Consider the following 20,195-nt stretch of genomic DNA (forward strand, 5'->3'; position numbering starts at 1 on the left):
TGAGAAGATGGTGGTGAGCCGCCGCCTTGAACCGTTGCAGTCTGTGTGGTGAAGGTACTCCCACAGTGCTGTTGGGGAGGGAGTTGTAGGATTTTGACCCACCGACGATGAAGGAACAGCGATATAGTTCCAAGTTAGCAAGGCGCGTGACTTGGAGGGGAACGCGGAAGTAGTGGTGTTCCCATGCGTCTGCTGGTGTTGTCCCTCTAGGTGGTAGAAGTCGCGGGTTTGGGAGGTGCTGCAGAACAATCCTTGGTGAGTTGCTGCAGTGCATCATCATCAACATCATCATAGGCGGTCCCTCATATCGAGGATGACTTGCTTCCACGCCAAAAAGGGATGAGTTCACAAGTGTTCCAATGAAAGACCTGATATTTCAGGCCCTAAGCTACATGTTGAAGGGTGGAAGATGCCTGTGCATAGATTTTTTAATGTGTGGTGGCCGTTGCACACCAGCCACCACAAGGGCTTGACAGAGCTAGGTCTTGGTCCAGTGGCAAGGATTAACCAAGACGGCTGCAGCGCATCTTGTAGATGGTACACACTGTAGCCACAGTACATCGGTGATGGACGGAGTGAATGTTTAAGGTGGAGGATGGGGTGCCAATCAAGCGGGCTGCTTTGTCCTGGATGGTGTTGAGTTTCTTGAGTGTTGTTGGAGCTGCACTCATCTAGAAAAGGGGAGAGTATTCCATCACACTCCTGACTTGTGCCTTGTAGATGGTGGAAAGGCTTTGGCGAGTCACGAGGTGAGACACTCGCCGCAGAATATCCAGCCTCTGACCTGCTCTTGTTGCCACAATATTTATGTAGCTGGTCCAGTTAAGTTTCTGGTCAATGGTGACCCTCAGGATGTTGATGGTGGAGTATTCAGCGATAGTAATGCCGTTGAATGTCAAGGGACGATGGTTAGACTCTTGATTGTTTTAGATAGTCATTGCCTGGCACTTTTGTGGCGTTAGAGGGAGTTAGATATGGCCCTTACGGCTAAAGGGATCAAGGAGTATGGAGAGAAAGCAGGAAAGGAGTACTGAGGTGAATGATCAGCCATGATCTTATTGAATGGTGGTACAGACTCGAAGGGCCAAATGGCCTACTCTTGCACCTATTTTCTATGTTTCTATGAGACTCCCAAAGCAAGCGCTCTACTCGGAACTCCTTCACGGCAAACGAGCCAAAGGTGGACCGAGGAAACATTACAGGGATACCCTCAAAGCCTCCCAGATAAAGTGCAACATCCCCACTGACACCTGGGCGTCCCTGGCCAAAGACCGCCCTAAGTGGAGGAAGCGCATCCGGGAGGGCACTGAGCACCTCGAGTCTCATTGCCGAGAGCATGCAGAAATCAAGTGCATGCAGCAGAAAGAGCGTGCGGAAAACCTGTCCCACCGACCCCTTCCCTCAACGACTATCTGTCCCACCTGTGACAGGGACTGTAATTCTCATATTGGACTGTTCAGCCACCTAAGAACTCATGTTAAGAGTGGAAGCAAGTCTTCCTCGATTCCGAGGGACTGCCTATGATGATGACACTTCAAAAAGTACTTCACTGGTTGGAATGCGCTTTGGGACGTCCTGAGGTCCTGAAAGCCGCTATATAAATTGCAAGACTTTCTTTTTTTCATTTCAAGTGTGTCAGATTCTGCTGATGTGCCCAATATGCCAGGTCACACAACAGTTTGCAGCGATACATCTGCAAACCCAAAATACAGGAATGAAGACAGAAGCAGTGCATTCTCCACCCTTCCCCACTGATGCTTTACTTTACATCAGGGAAAAAAATGTACAATGTAGGCAAACATAACAATTTACCACTAATTATATCCTTTAGAAATGCCACGACACATAGCCAAGTATTACAGATGGAGAAATAGAAAAAGAAGTTTCATCAAAGCATGTCATAAGCACAAATTAAAACGTCTGGAATAAGGTGAAGTATCGGCCAATGGCCGTCACTGGAGGAGTTTTAGTTACCTTGCTTGAAACGTCAAATGGTGCACGAGCTCTGGTTCCACGTTCAGAAGTGGCTCTTCCTGACCTTTACCAATAATGACCTGAGGGTCTTTCAAACCCAAACTCCGCCTCTCCACGTGCAGAATAATGGGATCAGGGAGATAGCTCCTCATGACAAACAGAGGGCTGAGAACCAGCTGCAATTGAAATACACGATATTAAACAGGCTTTGCAAGCGGGAAATCATGAACATGTCAGCATAGGGAAAGGGTGAGGTGAGTGCAGGGAAGAATGCCAATTCGGTTTGAGAAATAAAACATTTTAATCGGTCATTCTTGCCAAAGTACAAAACACACTCCTGAAGATGTCGACCCTTCCGGGATATAGTTCCTATCCTATTGTCGGTATAACAGCAACAAGCATTTATATAATGCCTTTACATAAGAAATAGGAGCAGGAGGCGGCCATTTGGCCCCTCTAGCCTGCTCCACCATTCAATATCATGGCTGATCTGATCATGGACTCGGCTCCACTTCCCTGCCCACTCCCATAACCCTGAAGTCCCTTATTGCTTAAAAATCTGCATATCTCCGCCTTAAAAAATTCAATGACCAAGCCTCCACAGCTCTCTGGGGCAGAGAATTCCATAGATTTACAACCCTCCGAGAAAAGAAATTTCTCCTCATCTCAGTTTTAGTTTCCCCTCCGAGTGAAAATATCCTCTCTGCATCCAACCTGTCGAGCCCCCTCATTATCATAAGTTTCAATATCATCTCTCATTCTTCTGAACTCCAATGTGTATAGGCCCAATGTAGTAGAACATCCCAAGGTGCTTCACGCTGCTCAGATTCAGATTTATTTAATGCATCTACCCCTCTTCCTCCCTCCCCATTAAGTCGCCAAGGATGTTGGAGGAATGAGTGTTTACACAAACATTCACAATGCTCTCTGAATAAGTCTAACAAGTTTCAGCCCTGGTTCTCTTGCCTCTCAGTCAGAAGGTTGTGGGTTCAAGTCCCACTCCAGAGACTTGAGATCAAATTCTAAGCTGACACTCTCAGTGCAGTGCTGCCTCAAGTGGACGTAAAAAAACCGCGGCACTATTCAGATCAGGAGCAGGGGAGTTAGCCCCGATGCTCCGGCCAATATTTATCCCTCAACCAACATCACTAAAACAGATTACCTGGTCATTATCACGTTGCTGTTTGTGGGAGCTTGCTGTGCATAAATTGTTGCTGCGTTTCTTACATTACAACAGTGACTCCACTTCAAAAAGTACTTCATTGGCTGTAAAGCGCTTTGGGATGTCTGGTGGTTGTGAAAGCGCTATATAAATGCAAGTCTTTCTTTAAAAGTGTTATTATTTTGCTGGAAACAATTTTACCAGTGCTTTGAAAAGGCTGAGGAGAAATAGAACACTCACCACTCTCTGTTGTACTGGGGACTCTGCATCCAGGCTCAGAGAAGCGCACCACATGTGTAACACGGAGCCGTTTAAATTTGGGAGCTGCATTGATCAATAACAATGAAACGCGAGTTAGTTATTTGCAGGAAGCCATGATCTAAAAGTTACAATAAAATCAAAAAGATTTTCACGTGATAATTTTGCGCTGGTTCCATTTACATTCATTTTGTTTTCTTTTCGAGGACTCATTTTACACATTTCAGGGGCGCGAGTGAAGTTGACCAGACTCCAAACCTTATGTAATTATCTTGACGAGTGTCTTTTCTTATTATTCGTTCATGGGGTGTGGGCGTCACTGACAAGGCCAGCATTTATTGCCCATCCCTAATTGCCCTGGAGAAGGTGGTGGTGAGCCGCCTTCTTGAACCGCTGCAGTCCGTGTGGTGAAGGTGCTCCCACAATGCTGTTAGGGAGGGAGTTCCAGGAATTTAACCCAGTGACGATGAAGGAACGGCGATATACTTCCAAGTTAGGAAGGTGTGTGACTTGGAGGGGAATTTGGGAGCTGGTGGCGTTCCCACATGCCTGCTGCCCTTTGTCCTTCTAGGTGGTAGAGGTCGCGGGTTTGGAAGGTACCAGAGAAGCCTTGGTGAGCTGCTGCAATGCATTTTGTCGACGGTACACACTGCAGCCACGGTTCGCCAGTGGTAGAGGGTGTGACTGTTTAAGATGGTGGATGGGGTGCTGATCAAGCGAGCTGCTTTGTCCTGGATGGTATCCAGGGGACATAATCTTAATATTAAAGCGAGGCCGTTCAGGGGTGATGTCAGTAAGCACTTCTTCACACAAAAGGTAGTGGAAATTTGCAACTCTCTCCTCCAAGAAGCTGTTGAGGCTGGGGGGGTCAATTGAAAATTTCAAAACTGAGATTGATAGATTTAGGACCGAGATAAGGAGAAACTTCTTCACCCAGAGAGTGGTGAACCTGTGGAATTCTCTACCACAGAACGTTGTTGAGGCCAATTCACTAAATATATTCAAAAAGGAGTTAGATGTAGTCCTTACTACTAGGGGGACTAAGGGGTATGGCGAGAAAGCAGGAATGGGGTACTGAAGTTGCATGTTCAGCCATGAACTCATTGAATGGCAGTGCAAGCTCGAAGGGCCGAAGGGCCGACTCCTGCACCTATTTTCTATGTTAGGCAAGGGTATCAAGGGTTACGGAACCAATGCGAGTACATGGAGTTAAGCTGCAGATCAATCGTGATCTAATTGATAGCGAAACAGGCTCGAGGAGTTGAATGAGCTCCTGTACCTATGTTAATTTCTCGCGCTCCAGTTGATTTCAATACCTGAATGACTGCGCTGTCATCAGAATGAAGAGAGTCGAGACACACATCTGGTGACCAGCCTGTGTCATTCCCTTTAACCCTGAGGCACAACTCAGTGAACTCTGTGTTCTCGAGAACAAAAGATGGTATCTTCTGATTCGGTGGCAAGCAGCTAAAATGTTCTTTGATCGACACCTGTCCATCCTGTCCACTGCAATGCTGCACCACCTTCAGTTCTACGTCCTGGTTTAAGTAACTGCAAATGGCTTGTCTTCCGCAAATAATTATCTGAAAAGGGAACAATATTAAACACTCTTGTGTTTTTGCATGTCTGGGCTGAAAGGTAAAACACAGAATAACCAGAAAAAAAATCCAAAATGCTTTACGATTTTTGAGGACAATATTGCATACCAGCATAGAATTAGTACACTTTCTAATACATATGGATTATTCAATCATTATTGTGTTCTGTGCACATTTTGAAAAGCAGTTTCTATTACTAGGGGGATCAAGGGGTATGGTGTGAAAGCAGGAATGGGGTACTGAAGTTGCATGTTCAGCCATGAACTCATTGAATGGCGGTGCAGGCTAGAAGGGCCGAATGGCCTACTCCTGCACCTATTTTCTATGTTTCTATGTTTCTATTACAGAGCAGACATTTAAACATTGACACCGTAGATACTATTCATTTTGATTTACCAGAGAATCATAGCATGATACAGCACAGGAGGGCGGCATTCGGCCCATTGTGCCTATGCCGACTCTTGGAAAGAGCGATCCAATTAGTCCCACTTTCCTGCTCTTTCCCAATAACCCTGCAAATTTCCCCGTGAATATTTATCCAATTTCCTTTTGAAAGTTATTATTGAATCTGCTCCCACCATCCGTTCAGTCAGCGCATTCCTCCAATTCACAACAACTCGCTGCGTAAAAAAAAATTCTCCGCCTCTCCCTTCTGGTTCTTTTGCCAATTGCATTAAATCTGCGTCCTCTGGATACCGACCCTTCTGCCACTGCAAGCAGTTTCTCCGTATTTACTCTATCAAAAACCCTTAATGATTTTGAACACCTCTGTCAAACTTCCCTGTACTATGTGGGAACTCAGGGACGCTTCTGGTGTCCCTGATGACTACGCGTGCGGGAAGTGCATCCGCCTGCAGATCCTGACGGACCGCATTGCGCCACTGGAGCTGCGTGTGGATTCACTCTGGGGCATGCATGATGCTGAGAATGACGTGAATAGTACGTTTAGCGAGTTGGTCTCACCGCAGGTAAACAGTACACAGTCAGATAGTCAATGGGTGACCAACAGGAAGAAGTGCAAGGAAGGTAGTGGAGGGGTACCCTGTGGTCAGCCCCCTGCAAAACAGATACATCGCTTTGGGTACTGTTGGGGGGGGAATGACTCTTCAGGGGAAGACAGCGGCAGCCAAGTTCATGGCACCGTGGGTGGCTCTGCTGCACAGGAGGGCAGGAAAAAGAGTGGGAGAGCGATAGTGATAGGCCATTCAATTGTAAGGGGAATAGATAGGCGTTTCTGCGGCCGCAACCGAGACTCCAAGATGGTATGTTGCCTCCCTGGTGCAAGGGTCAAGGATGTCTCGGAGCGGGTGCAGGAGATTCTGAAAAGGGAGGGTGAACAGCCATTTGTCGTGGTGCATATAGGTACCAAAAATATAGGTAAAAAACTGGATGAGGTCCTACGAGAAGAATTTAGGCAGCTTGGAGCCAAATTAAAAAGTAGGATCTCAAAAGTAGTAATCTCAGGATTGCTACCAGTGCTAGTCAGAGTAGGAATCGCAGGATAGCTCAGATGAATGCATGGCTTGAGGAGTGTGCAGAAGCGAGGGATTCAAATTCCTGGGACATTGGAACCAGTTCTGGGGTAGGTGGGACCAGTACAAACCGGACAGTCTGCACCTGGGCAGGACCGGAACCAATGTCCTAGTGTTTGCTAGTGCTGTTGGGAAGGAGTTAAACTAATATGGCAGGGGGATCGGAACCGATGCAGGGAAGCAGAGGGAAATAAAAGGGAGACAGAGGCAAAAGATAGAAAGGAGAATAGTAAAAGTGGAGGGCATAGAAACCCAAGGCAAAAAATAAAAAGGGCCACATTACAGCCAAATTCTAAAGGGGCAAAGTGTGTTAAAAAGACAAGCCTGAAGGCTCTGTGCCTCAATGCGAGGAGTATTTGGAATAAGGTGGACGAATTAATTGCACAGATAGCAGTTAATGGATATGATGTAATTGGCATCACAGAGACATGGCTCCAGGATAACCAAGGCTGGGAACTCAACATCCAGGGATATTCAACATTTAGGAAGGATAGACAGAAAGGAAAAGGAGGCGGGGTGGCGTTACTGGTTAAAGAGGAAATTAATGCAATGGTAAGGAAGGACATTGGCTTGGATAATGTGGAATCAGTATGGGTGGAGCTACGGAATACCAAAGGGAATAAAAAGCTGGTGGGAGTTGTGTACAGACCTCCGAACAGTAGTCGTGAGATTGGGGGACAGCATCAAACAAGAAATAAGGGATGTGTGCAATAAAGGTACAGTAGTTATCATGGGCGACTTCAATTTACATATAGATTGGGCTAACCAAACTGGTAGCAATGCGGTGGAGGAGGATTTCCTGGAGTGTATTAGGGATGGTTTTCTTGACCAATATGTCGAGGAACCAATTCGAGAGCTGGCCATCCTAGACTGGGTGATGTGTAATGAGAAGGGACTAATTAGCAATCTTGTTGCGCGAGGCCCCTTGGGGAAGAGTGACCATAATATGGTAGAATTCTTTATTAAGATGGAGAGTGACACAGTTAATTCGGAAACTAGGGTCCTGAACTTAAGGAAAACTAACTTCGACGGCATGAGGCGTGAATTGGCTAGAATAGACTGGCAAATGATACTTAAAGAGTTGACGGTTGATAGGCAATGGCAAACATTTATAGATCACATGGATGAACTTCAACAATTGTACATCCCTGTCTGGAGTAAAAATAAAACAGGTAAGGTGGCTCAACCGTGGCTAACAAGGGAAATTAAGGATAGTGTTAGATCCAAGAGGCATATAAATTGGCTAAAAAAAGCAGCAAACCTGAGGACTGGGAGAAATTTAGAATTCAGCAGAGGAGGACAAAAGGTTTGATTAGGAGGGGAAATATAGAGTACAGGAGGAAGCTTGCCGGGAACATAAAAACTGACAGCAAAAGCTTCTAGAGATATGTGAAGAAAAAAAGATTGGTGAAGACAAACGTAGGTCCCTTGCAGTTGGACTCAGGTGAATATATAATGGAGAACAAAGAAATGTTAGACCAATTGAACAAATATTTTTGTTCTGTCTTCAAGAAGGAAGACACAAATAATCTTCTGGATGTACTAGGGAACCGAGGGTCGAGAGAGAAGGAGGAACTGAAGGATATCCTTATTAGGCAGAAAATTGTGTTGGGGAAATTGATGGGATTGAAGGCCGATAAATCCCCGGGCCCTGATTGTCTGCATCCCAGAGTACTTAAGGAAATGGCCCTAGAAATAGTGGATGCATTGGTGATCATTTTCCAACAGCCTATCCGCTCGGGATCAGTTCCTATGGACTGGAGGGTAGCTAATGTAACACCACTTTTTAAAAAAGGAGAGAGAGAAAACGGGTAATTATAGACTGGTTCGCCTGACATCAGTAGTGGGGAAAACGTTGGAATCAATTATTAAGGATCAAATAGCAGCTCATTTGGAAAGCAGTGACAGGATCGGTCCAAGTCGGCATGGATTTATGAAACATAGAAACATAGAAAATAGGTGCAGGAGTAGGCCATTCGGCCCTTCGAGCCTGCACCACCATTCAATGAGTTCATGGCTGAACATGCAACCTTAGTACCCCATTCCTGCTTTCTTGCCATACCCCTTGATCCCCCTAGTAGTAAGGACTATATCTAACTCCTTTTTGAATATATTTAGTGAATTGGCCTCAACAGCTTTCTGTGGTAGAAAATTTCACAGGTTCACCACTCTCTGGGTGAAGAAGTTTCTCCTCATCTCAGTCCTAAATGGCTTACCCCTTATCCTTAGACTGTGACCCCTGGTTCTGGACTTCCTCAACATTGGGAACATTCTTCCTGCATCTCACCTCTCCAAACGCGTCAGAATTTTAAACGTTTCTATGAGATCCCCTCTCATTCTTCTGAACTCCAGTGAATACAAGCCCAGTTGATCCAGTCTTTCTTGATATGTCAGTCCCGCCATCCCGGGTATCAGTCTGGTGAACCTTCGCTGAACTCCCTCAATAGCAAGAATGTCCTTCCTCAAGTTAGGAGACCAAAACTGTACACAATACTCCAGGTGTGGCCTCACCAAGGCCCTGTACAACTGTAGCAATACCTCCCTGTCCCTGTACTCAAATCCCCTCGCTATGAAGGCCAACATGCCATTTGCTTTCTTAACCGCCTGCTGTACCTGCATGCCAACCTTCAATGACTGATGTACCATGACACCCAGGTCTTGTTGCACCTCCCCTTTTCCTAATCTGTCACCATTCAGATAATAGCCTGTCTCTCTGTTTTTACCACCAAAGTGGATAACCTCACATTTATCCACATTATACTTCATCTGCCATGCATTTGCCCACTCACCTAACCTATCCAAGTCACTCTGCAGCCTCATAGCATCCTCCTTGCAGCTCACACTGCTACTCAACTTAGTGTCATCCGCAAATTTGGAGATACTACATTTAATCCCCTCGTCCAAATCATTAATGTACAATGTAAACAACAATGTAAACAGCTGAGGCCCCAGCACAGAACCTTGCGGTACCCCACTAGTCACTGCCTGCCATTCTGACAAGTACCCATTTACTCCTACTCTTTGCTTCCTGTCTGACAACCAGTTCTCAATCCATGTCAGCACACTACCCCCAATCCCATGTGCTTTAACTTTGCACATTAATCTCTTGTGTGGGACCTTGTCGAAAACCTTCTGGAAGTCCAAATATACCACATCAACTGGTTCTCCCTTGTTCACTCTGCTGGAAACATCCTCAAAAAATTCCAGAAGATTTGTCAAGCATGATTTCCCTTTCACAAATCCATGCTGACTTTGACCTATCATGTCACCTCTTTCCAAATGCGCTGCTATGACATCCTTAATAATTGATTCCATCATTTTACCCACTACTGATGTCAGGCTGACCGGTCTATAATTCCCTGTTTTCTCTCTCCCTCCTTTTTTAAAAAGTGGGGTTACATTGGCTACCCTCCACTCCATAGGAACTGATCCAGAGTCTATGGAATGTTGGAAAATGACTGTCAATGCATCCGCTATTTCCAAGGCCACCTCCTTAAGTACTCTGGGATGGAGTCCATCAGGCCCTGGGGATTTATCGGCCTTCAATCCCATCAATTTCCCCAACACAATTTCCCGACTAATAAGAATTTCCCTCAGTTCCTCCCCCTTACTAGACCCTCTGACCCCTTTTATATCCGGAAGATTATTTGTGTCCTCCTTAGTGAATATCGAACCAAAGTACTTGTTCAATTGGTCTGCCATTTCTTTGTTCCCCATTATGACTTCCCCTGATTCTGACTGCAGGGGACTACGTTTGTCTTTACTAACCTTTTTCTCTTTACATATCGATAGAAACTTTTGCAGTCCGTCTTAATGTTACCTGCAAGCTTCCTCTCGTACTCTATTTTTCCTGCCCTAATCAAATCCTTTGTCCTCCTCTGCTGAGTTCTAAATTTCTCCCAGTCCCCAGGTTCACTGCTATTTCTGGCCAATTTGTATGCCACTTCCTTGGCTTTAATACTATCCCTGATTTCCCTTGATAGCCAGGTTGAGCCATCTTCCCTTTTTTATTTTTACGCCAGACAGGGATGTACAATTGTTGTAGTTCATCCATGCGGTCTCTAAATGTCTGCCATTGCCCATCCACTGTCAATCCCTTAAGTATCATTGGCCAATCTATCCTAGCCAATTCACGCCTCATACCTTCAAAGCTACCCTTCTTTAAGTTCTGGACCATGGTCTCTGAATTAACTGTTTTATTTTCCATCCTAATGTAGAATTCCACCATATTATGGTCACTCTGCCCCAAGGGGCCTCGCACAATGAGATTACTAGTTAATCCTCTCTCATTACACAGCACCCAGTCTAAGATGGCCTCCCCCCTAGTTGGTTCCTCGACATATTGGTCTAGAAAACCATCCCTTATGCACTCCAGGAAATCCTCCTCCACCGTATTGCTTCCAGTTTGAAGGGGAAATCATGCTTGACAAATCTTCTGGAATTCTTTGAGGATGTAACTAGTAGAGTGGACAAGGGAGAACCAGTGGATGTGGTGTATTTGGACTTTCAAAAGGCCATTGACAAGGTCCCACATAAGAGATTGGTGTGCAAAATCAAAGCACATGGTATTGGGGGTAATGTACTGGCGTGGATAGAGTATTGGCTGGCAGACAGGAAGCAGAGAGTCGCACCCTTGACTTCTCCCACGCATTTCAAAGGTTCCATCCTCTGGCCAGTCACTACTGGCCGAAACACGGGGTCAGGTGACTCAACCCCCCCAGAGTGCAGTGCAGCTCGGGCTACCAATGGAATCCTTTCTCTGCCGCATTGCATTGTGGGAAGCCAGGACCACCATCATTTCCTCCGTTCAACCAGCTCCTTGAATTTCCCCCGCCGCCCCGCCCCCCCGGGGGGGTTCTGTCCATTTGCGTTTAAAAAAAAAACAAAGGCTCTCTCCGGGGACCTGTTTCCTCAACTGGGGACTTTTCCGGGGACATTATTTGCCTGGGGACACAGTACTTAATCCGGGAACTGTCCCTGAAAAATAGGGATGTATGGTCAGCCTAAGATAGAAGACATTTTTCACACAACAGAGACTTGCATTTATATAGCGCCTTTAACGTCGTGAAATGTCCCAAGGCACTTCACAGGACTATTATTAGATAAAGAATTTGACACTGAGCCGCAGAAGTAGAAATTAGCACAGGTGAGGGTCACAGAGTTTTAAGGGGTGTCTTGAAGAAGGAAACAGAGGTAGAGAGGCGAAGAGATTTCGGCAGGCAGTTCCCAGAGCTTGGGGCCTAGGCAACAGAAGAGACGGCCACCACTAGTAGAGCGATTATATTCAGCGATGCTCAAGAGGGCAGAATTAAAGGAGACATCTCGGGGGAAGCGGCGGGGGTTGGGGGGGGGGGAAGGTTATGGGGCTGGAGGAGATTACAGAGATAGCGGCGGGCAAGGCCATGGAGGAATCTGAAAATAAGGATGAAAATTTTGAAATCGAGGCGTTGCTTGACCGGAAGCCAATGTAAGTCAGCTAGCACAGGGGTGATGGGTGAGCGGCACTTGGTGAGAGTTAGGATACGGGCAGCCAAGTTTATGCAGGGTAGAATGTGGGAGGCCAGCCAGGAGTGTGTTGGAATAGTCAAGTCTAGACACAGTATGTTATTAGATCAGGGGCTGAATGGCCACTTTCTGTTCCGTAAATTTCTACAATCATGTAGAGTCAGTAAAACTAATACAACAAATGCAGTAACTCGTGCTTTAAGATTAAGCAGGACTGTTTAGCATTTGCTATGCTGCATTCAACAATATCGTTCAAAAGGCCCAACCAATTTATGTCTTTATTAAAACCAAAGCGTACAATTTTTATTTGTCTCTTCCATCTTTAAATATTCAGTCTCGGCTTTGAAAGACGGCTTTTCTCAAAGACAGAATAAAATGGAAAACATATTTATAGACCACAAACTCCAACATTTCTCTTCTGTATTTAAAGGGTTATGATATTAAAAAAAAAAGTTGGCCTTATATGCAACCACATGAAAGGGACTTACTTGTTTTTGCACACTGTTAAGTGGCTGTACTTTGATGATCAGTGATGCTGTTCTTCCCTTGTACTGGATACTTCTAACAAATGTGCCTATGTTGTCCACACTGAAAGGCTCGGACCAGCGCCAGTTCCCCCAGCCCTCGATACAGATGTGTAGCAGCTGCACAGAACAATGAGAATGTTTGTATTGACAAATGGTCCAAGATAAAACAGCGCAACCCACAACATTTTTATGACAGTTACAGTTTCCTCCAAAATTAATGTTTCAATCTATTTATAGGGTGACAACATATAAACCATGAGCAACATTTTTTTTTAAAACACTTGTTGTGGTAAAAAGACTTCTCTTTCTCGAGGTGGACTCCCTGATATTATCAACACCTGTTTAGATAGAGTTTGACACCTGATAAGCCCCTTTAATCTGGACCATTTTATTTGTCAGATCAATTCACGACCTTCAGTATTCCCATTCATGACCCTTGGTCTGTCTCCACTCTAGCATCCGTTTTTCATCCCCTTACAACACTGATCAATCAATTTGAGGAGAGGTGTACTTTGCCACAGCACCAGTGTACCTGCTGCAGTGGATACCATTTGTAGATTGTCCCATAAACTAGTAACAATAAACCATGTTGGTACGGAATGTTATCCTAGCAGTGTCTCCGAGCAGGTAAAAAGACTTGCATTTTCTAACGCCTTTCATGACCACCGAATGCCCGAAAGTGCTTTACAGCCAATGAAGTACTTTTTGAAATGTAGTCACTATGGTACTCATCATCATAGGCACTCCCTCGAAATCGAGGAAGGCTTGCTTCTACTCTAAAAGTGAGTTCTCAGGTGAATGAACAGTCCAATATGGGAATTAAAATCTCTGTCGCAGGTAGGACAGACAGTGGTTGGAGGAAAGGGTGGGTGGGACTGGTTTGTCGCACGCTCCTTCCGCTGCCTGCGCTTGGTTTCTGCATGCTCTCAGCGACGAGACTCGAGGTGCTCAGCGCCCTCCCGGATGCTCTTCCTCCACTTAGGGCAGTCTTTGGCCAGGGACTCCCAGGTGTTTTATCAAGGAGATTTTGAGGGTGTCCTTGAAACGCTTCCTCTGCCCACCTGGGGTTCGCTTACCATGTAGGAGTTCCAAGTAGAGCACTTGCTTTGGGAGTCGTGTCAGGCATGCGAACAATGTGGTAATGTAGCAAACCCGGTAGCCAATTTGCACACAGCAAACCACCTTCTTCTTAGGCAGTCCCCCGGAGTCCAGGAGGACTTGCTTCCACACCGATATTATGGGTTCCAGGGTGACGAATGAGTCCCATAGAGGATCTACAGACTCTGCCGCAGGTGGGACAGGTGGTGGTTGAAGGGACGGGTGGGTGGGTGGGGTGCTTGGTTTGTCATACGCTCCATCCGCTGTTTGTACTTGGCTTCCGTGTGCTCCCGACGAAGAGACTCAAAGTGTTCGGCGCCTTCTCGAATGCTTCTCCTCCAAACTGAGCGATCTTGGGCTAGGGATTCCCAAGAGTCGATGAAGATGTTACATTTTTCAAGGAAGTTTTGAGAACGACATTGAAGCATTTTCTCTGTCCCCCGGAAATTGTTTGTCGTGACGGAGTTCGGAGTACAGTGCTTGTTTCAGGAATCTTGTATCAGGCATGTGAACAATGTGGCCCGTCCACTGGAGCTGATTGAGCGTGGTCAATGCCTCGATACGACCACTATGTTTTGCCATGAGGGATAAATATTGGCTAGGACACCGGGAATAACACCCCTTTTCTTCTTCGAAATAGTGCCATGCGGTCTTTCACGTCCACTTTATTTACCCTAAACAAGGTTCTCATTGGTGTAGTAGTTTGGCCATTGACGTTTTGGTTCATGTTCCCTGCAGGCTGGGTTGTTGGCTTTCTGGAGATTCTTGGAAGTCCAGCGAATGTGGTGCGCAATATCGGTAACGGGATAGCGGACTTCTTCAGACTCCCGTATGAGGGACTGACTCGCGGTCCAGGCGCCTTTGTCAGTGGAGTTTCCAGGGGAACAACTTCATTTGTGAAACATATTTCCAAAGGTAAATGTTTTTTTTCTCACTATAGTTAAAGTCCATATTCTCACACATTATAAGTGACGCATAATATTATTTTGTCATCCTGTAATAATCCACGAGAAAATGAGAAACTGGATACTTCTTTGAGGCCGTTTGGACAAATAACAACGTTATATGTGTCTAAAAGAAGGAAATACTTGCATTTACTTAGCACCTTTCATGACCTCAGAACCTCAAAGGATGTCCCAAAGTGCTTTACAGCCACTGAAGTACTTTTTGAAGTGTTATCAATGTTGTAATGTAGGAAACACGGCAGCCAATTTGCACACTGCAAGTTCCTACAAACTGCAATGTGATAATAATCAGATAATCTATTTTAATGATGTTGACTGAGGGATAAATATTGGCCAGGACACCGAGGAAAACTCCCCTGCTCTTCTTCTTTGCTCAGTAAAATGTCCCAAGGCGCTTCACAGGAGCGTTATCAAACAAAATTTGACACTGAGCCATGGGATCTTTTAGGTCCACCCGAGAGAGACGACAGGGCCTCGGTTTAACGTCTCATCCAAAAGATGACACCTCCGACAGCATTGCACTGGAGTGTCAGCCTAGATTGTAGTGCTCAAGTCTCTGCAATGGGACTTGAACTCAGAAACTTCTGAGACAGCCATGTTGAAGGTAGTTTCGATATTACTGAAGGTGAATTAATTACATTGACTCCAAGTTGAATTTTGAATTTCAGTCCTGACAGGATAACCTTTCGGTGAAGAGGTGATTTACAACTGATAATATTACAACAGTTCATGAGCCCAGATCTACTGCTCAGACATCTCCTTAGTATATTAGCAGCAAACCTCTCTATCAGGCAGAGTGGCAATTAAAATGGTTTGAGCTCCTATATTCTTGATAAGACACAACAATTTGCTTCTTGATCCAGTACTAGTTGAGTTCTATTGCCCCTAAAACCACAATGACTCTAAAACTTAGTCAGAAATGGTTTAGTATGTGTGACCTAACTCCCAATTAGCATCTAGAGTTGAAAATTATGTTTCCTGATGTATGGGTTTGCTGTCAAACTGTATGGTCTTGACAGCAAAGCAGATTCTATCAGCTTTGGTACATATTGAGCAGTCATTCACTGAATAATTTTTCTCCAGTCATGAGTTTTAAAAAAAAGGGACAATTTCCACCTCCACCACACATAGGGCCCAAGGACCTGGACGCCCGTTTTTCACACCAGAAAGTGCGCCTAAAAAAAACTTCCCTCTTCTCCGGCTCCCTGCAGGTCTTCTGCAGCCGGGCGCAGCGCAGCACGAGCTGTTGGGGGCGGAGCCAGGTCCCTGCGCTGAAAACAGTGCCGGAACCTCTGCACATGCGCGTTACAGTGGGCGCGCATGTGCAGTAGCTCCAGGCGCCCAAAACTGTGTGGGCGCGGCCCAAAGCACGCAGCCCCTAGCCCTGGCTGAATGGCCTCACTGGGGCTGCGTGCATAAGGCTCCTCCCACACCCAGCTCCTGCTTCCTCCCGATCCGACTCGACTCCCGCTTCCCCCCAACCCCCCTTCCCCGGCGACCCGACCTCCGCGACTCTCTCTCTCTCTCTCCCCTCCTCTCCCCCCCCCCCTCCGGACCTCCACGACTCTCTTCCCCCCCCCCCCCCCGGACCTCCGCGACTCTCTCTCAACCCCCTCCCTGGACCTCCGCGACGCCCACCCCCCCCCCACGCCACCTACCTGTAAATCTAGACCGAGGTCTTGGGCCTGGCCTTTCAGCCTCCTTCTCTCCCTCCCCCCCCTCTCCTTCCCTCCCTCCTCCCTCCTCTCTCCTTCCCTCTCTTCGCTCTCCTTCCCTCCTCTCTCCTTCCCTCCCTCCCTACATCCTCTCTCCTTCCCTCTCTTCCGACATCCTCTCTCCTTCCCTCCCTTCCTACATCCTCTCTCCTTCTCTCCCTTCCTACATCCTCTCTCCTTCTCTCCCTTCCTACATTCTCTCTCCTTCTCTCCCTTCCTACATTCTCTCTCCTTCCCTCCCCCCTCCCTCCTCTCCCCCCTTCTCCACCTCCCTTCTCCCCCTCACCTCCCTTCTCCTTCTCCCCCACCCCCCCTCCCCCTCCCACCCCCCTTCTCCCCTCCCACCCCCCTTCTCCCCTCCCCCTCCCACCCTCCTTCTCCCCCTCCCCTCGCTGTCAGAAACACAGACACTGACAGACAGAGAGTGAGAGACACACACACACAGACAGACAGAGACACTGACAGAGACACACTGGAGGGACCGTCCCAGTACGCTGTTGGAGGACTCCCGGTGCTGCAGTTGGTAAGTAGAAAATGTTTTATTTAGTGATTTTTTTAAATTAAAAAATGTTTTTGATTGATTTATTGGTTGATTTATTGATGTATTTATCATTTATTATTGATGATGGCTCTTTATTTGTAAAACTGAAGTGTTTAATGTTTGTAAACTTCCCTTTAAACCCCCCCCCCGACCCCGCTCCCATTCCCTACGCCTAATTTGTAACCAACGCCTGATTTTCTAAAGTGTAGACAAGGTTTTTTCGAACGTACAAAAATCTTCACTTACTCCATTCTAAGTTAGTTTGGAGTAAGTTTTTCACTGCCAAAACTTTGAAAACAGGCGTAAGTGGCCGGACACGCCCCCTTTTGAAAAAAAAATTCTGTTCCAAAGTGAAACTGTTCCAACTGACTAGAACTGGAGCAAACTAAATGCCGAGAATTTGAATTTCTAAGATACTCCGTTCTAGACCAGTTTCTCCAAGAAATCAGGAGCAACTGAGGCCGAAACTTGGGCCCATACATACACATGAACACACGAGCACGCACTCACACGCACACAGAGGACACCTTTCTATTTTAACGTACGATGACTTTTGATGCATTCACTACAATCAAAGAAGAATGAAAATAGTCTTAGCTGTACTGTTATGACCCAAATTACATTAAGTCAATTGAGTAATGGCCCAAATTTAACGGTCACCGGCGAATGGCCAACCATTCAGTACAGTTGCCCAGTCTTTCTATAGGCCTTTGCACCGAAACTTGCTGTGATTCGAAATCATTTTCGGCGCAGCACCCTCTAGAGGGTATCTAGGACCTCAGTGAACAGGTCAAGCAACAGTGTAACTCCTTAACCAATCAGATTGAAGAATCCTGACTGAACATGCAGAGTCTAAATCAGGAAGTGTCAGTTAGAATATTTAATTCAATGCTAAATCATGTGCAGAAAGGGAAATAAAGTGAGGGAAAGATAGGATTGAGAGAAAGAGATAAAAGAAACACAAAGAAAAAGTTGCTTAAATCTGCAATGCCAGGAAGGTTGTCTGGCAGTAATTGAGACTTAACACACCTTTGAAAATGCACTTACACTGGGAATGGACAAGCCCTAACTTTTTCTGGCGTGTTTAGTGGGAACCTATTACATAAGTAAGTCATCCTCATTCAAGGGACTGCCTATGATGATGATTACATAAGTACAGCAACTTCACGCCGTTCCATATATTTCAATGGTGAGTCTCTAGCCGAGATCTCCGTGTTGCGAAGCTTGTGGAGCAGCAGGACAACTTCGGACAGCAACTTCAGGATTTCTGCGTTTACCTGCATATGTGCAATCCCTAGATGTTGTGGTCTGATTTACTCTTTATTAACGGTGAGAGACGATAGCCTCACTGTGTTCTCACCCCAAAATCTGAGCTATTGTTTTAAGCTATCTGCTTGGCGCAAAAGATGTCAGGACCACAAAGCACACTTTTCAAACTACGATCACTACTTGGGGGTTATTAATTGATATTTATTGGGAAAAGACTGCAGCGGTATATATATTAAACAGACTGCAGAGATATAAACTAAGCATACTGCAGAGAGAGCTATATATATTTCACAATTCCAACAAAACAATCGAGTTGCAGGCTGTTTTTTTAAATAAATCTTAACGGGTTTATTATGTTAGTAGCTAGTAAAATAGCTAAAGCTATAATCATTTTGGAAAGCCAAAAAACATAATTGCCATTTCAATACCGAATACTACTAGCTAGTCAATTCTGGAAACCAACACTAACAGAAAAAGGCTCCACTGCATTTAAATAGCTTCAAGGCACATTTGGCCAAGCACTCGGCTCTCTTGCACATAAGTCTGTGTGCAATTAATGTGTTTAATTTATAAATATTAGTTAATGTCAAAGAAAAACAGCCACAGCAGTTGGATCCATTCGACGAGTTAGAAAATCAGCAAGGAAAGAAAATAGATGGGATCTTGCAGACTGTTAAGGCCTGAATGTTTCGATTAGATAAACTAATGGGGAAAATTTACACTGGAAGTAATAAAATCTTTTTAGAGTTAAAGGACATTTATTAACTTAATTTATGTTGGTGAAGTGCGGCTCATATTTTCAATTTAAATGTGAGACTGTTAATGGGTAGCATGGACATGTGGTGTAAGGTAGCATGCATGAACTGCTGTGCAACTCTTCTGTTCGTGGAAGCACTCAAGGTCCCGCCGCTGTGTCTAAGGTGTAATCGAGAGACATAGAAACATAGAAAATAGGTGCAGGAGCAGGCCATTTGACCCTTCGAGCCTGCACCGCCATTCAATATGATATTGCTGATCATTCAACTGCTGGAGTAGGATTTGTGATTTGCAGTAGCATTAGTGGGATGTTGGACGATTGGCCAAATGGCTTCATTTCATCCCCTCGAAATCGACGAAGTCTTGCTTCCACTCTAAAAGTGAGTTCTCAGGTGACTGAACAGTCCAATGTGGAATTACAGTCTCTGTCACAGGTGGGAGAGATAGTCGTTGAAGGAAAGGGTGGGTGGGACTAGTTTGCCGCACGCTCCTTCCGCTGTCTGTGCTTGGTTTCTGCATGCTCTCAACGATGTCATTCGTGGGACATTGGACAATTGGCCAAAAGGCTTCATTTCAGATGATGGCAACTGGTAAAAGAGCCAGGAGGTGAGAGGAGAACAGCTTTCTTACCAAGCGAGTTGTTACGATCTGGAATGCGCTGCCTGAAAGGGTGGTGGAAGCAGATTCAATAGCGACTTTCAAATGAGAATTGGATAAATATTTGAAGGGGAGAAAATTGCAGGGGCCATGGAGAAAGAGAAGGGGAGTGGGACTAACTGGATCGCTCTTCCAAAGCAACGGCACAGGTATGATAGGCCAAATGGCCTCCTTCTGTGCTGTATGTTTCTGTGGACACTTGCTAACTGTTGGACTAACATTAATACAGCAACACTATGCTTTAATAACAACTTGCTTTTATATTGCGTCTTTAACATTTCAGAGGAGCGTTATAAAACAAAATTTGACACCGAGCCACATAAGGAGATGGTACAGAAGAGTTTTACGAGGATGTTGCCTGGACTGGAGAATCTTAGCTATGAGGACAGATTGGATTGGCTGGGTTTGTTTTCTTTGGAACAGAGGAGGCTGAGGGGAGACCTCATTGAGGTGTATAAAATTATGAGGGGCCTAGGTAGAGTGGATAGGAAGGACCTATTTTCCTTAGCAGAGGAGTCAACAACCAGGGGTCATAGACTAGTGGGGTACTGCAAGGTTCTGTGCTGGGGCCCTAGCTGTTTACATTGTACATTAATGATTTAGACGAGGGGATTAAATGTAGTATCTCCAAATTTGCG

The 20,195-nt window shown here is 45.6% G+C and overlaps 1 protein-coding gene across 3 annotated transcripts in view; it reads right to left on the bottom strand.

The window, feature by feature from the left end:
* Positions 1-20,195, bottom strand: part of LOC139277917 (intermembrane lipid transfer protein VPS13B-like) — a 1,209,249-nt gene that overhangs the window by 83,891 nt on the left and 1,105,163 nt on the right. For all 3 annotated transcript variants that reach the window (XM_070896555.1, XM_070896554.1, XM_070896561.1), the window contains exons 44-47: positions 12,518-12,673; positions 4,711-4,977; positions 3,377-3,460; positions 1,975-2,150 (exon numbers count right to left, since the gene is read on the bottom strand). In XM_070896555.1, coding sequence (XP_070752656.1) covers positions 1,975-2,150; positions 3,377-3,460; positions 4,711-4,977; positions 12,518-12,673 — 683 coding nt within the window. The remainder of the gene's footprint in view (positions 1-1,974; positions 2,151-3,376; positions 3,461-4,710; positions 4,978-12,517; positions 12,674-20,195) is intronic.

The sequence above is a fragment of the Pristiophorus japonicus genome, chromosome 1, assembly GCF_044704955.1.
Source record: "Pristiophorus japonicus isolate sPriJap1 chromosome 1, sPriJap1.hap1, whole genome shotgun sequence".
Classification (NCBI taxonomy): Eukaryota; Metazoa; Chordata; class Chondrichthyes; family Pristiophoridae; genus Pristiophorus; species Pristiophorus japonicus.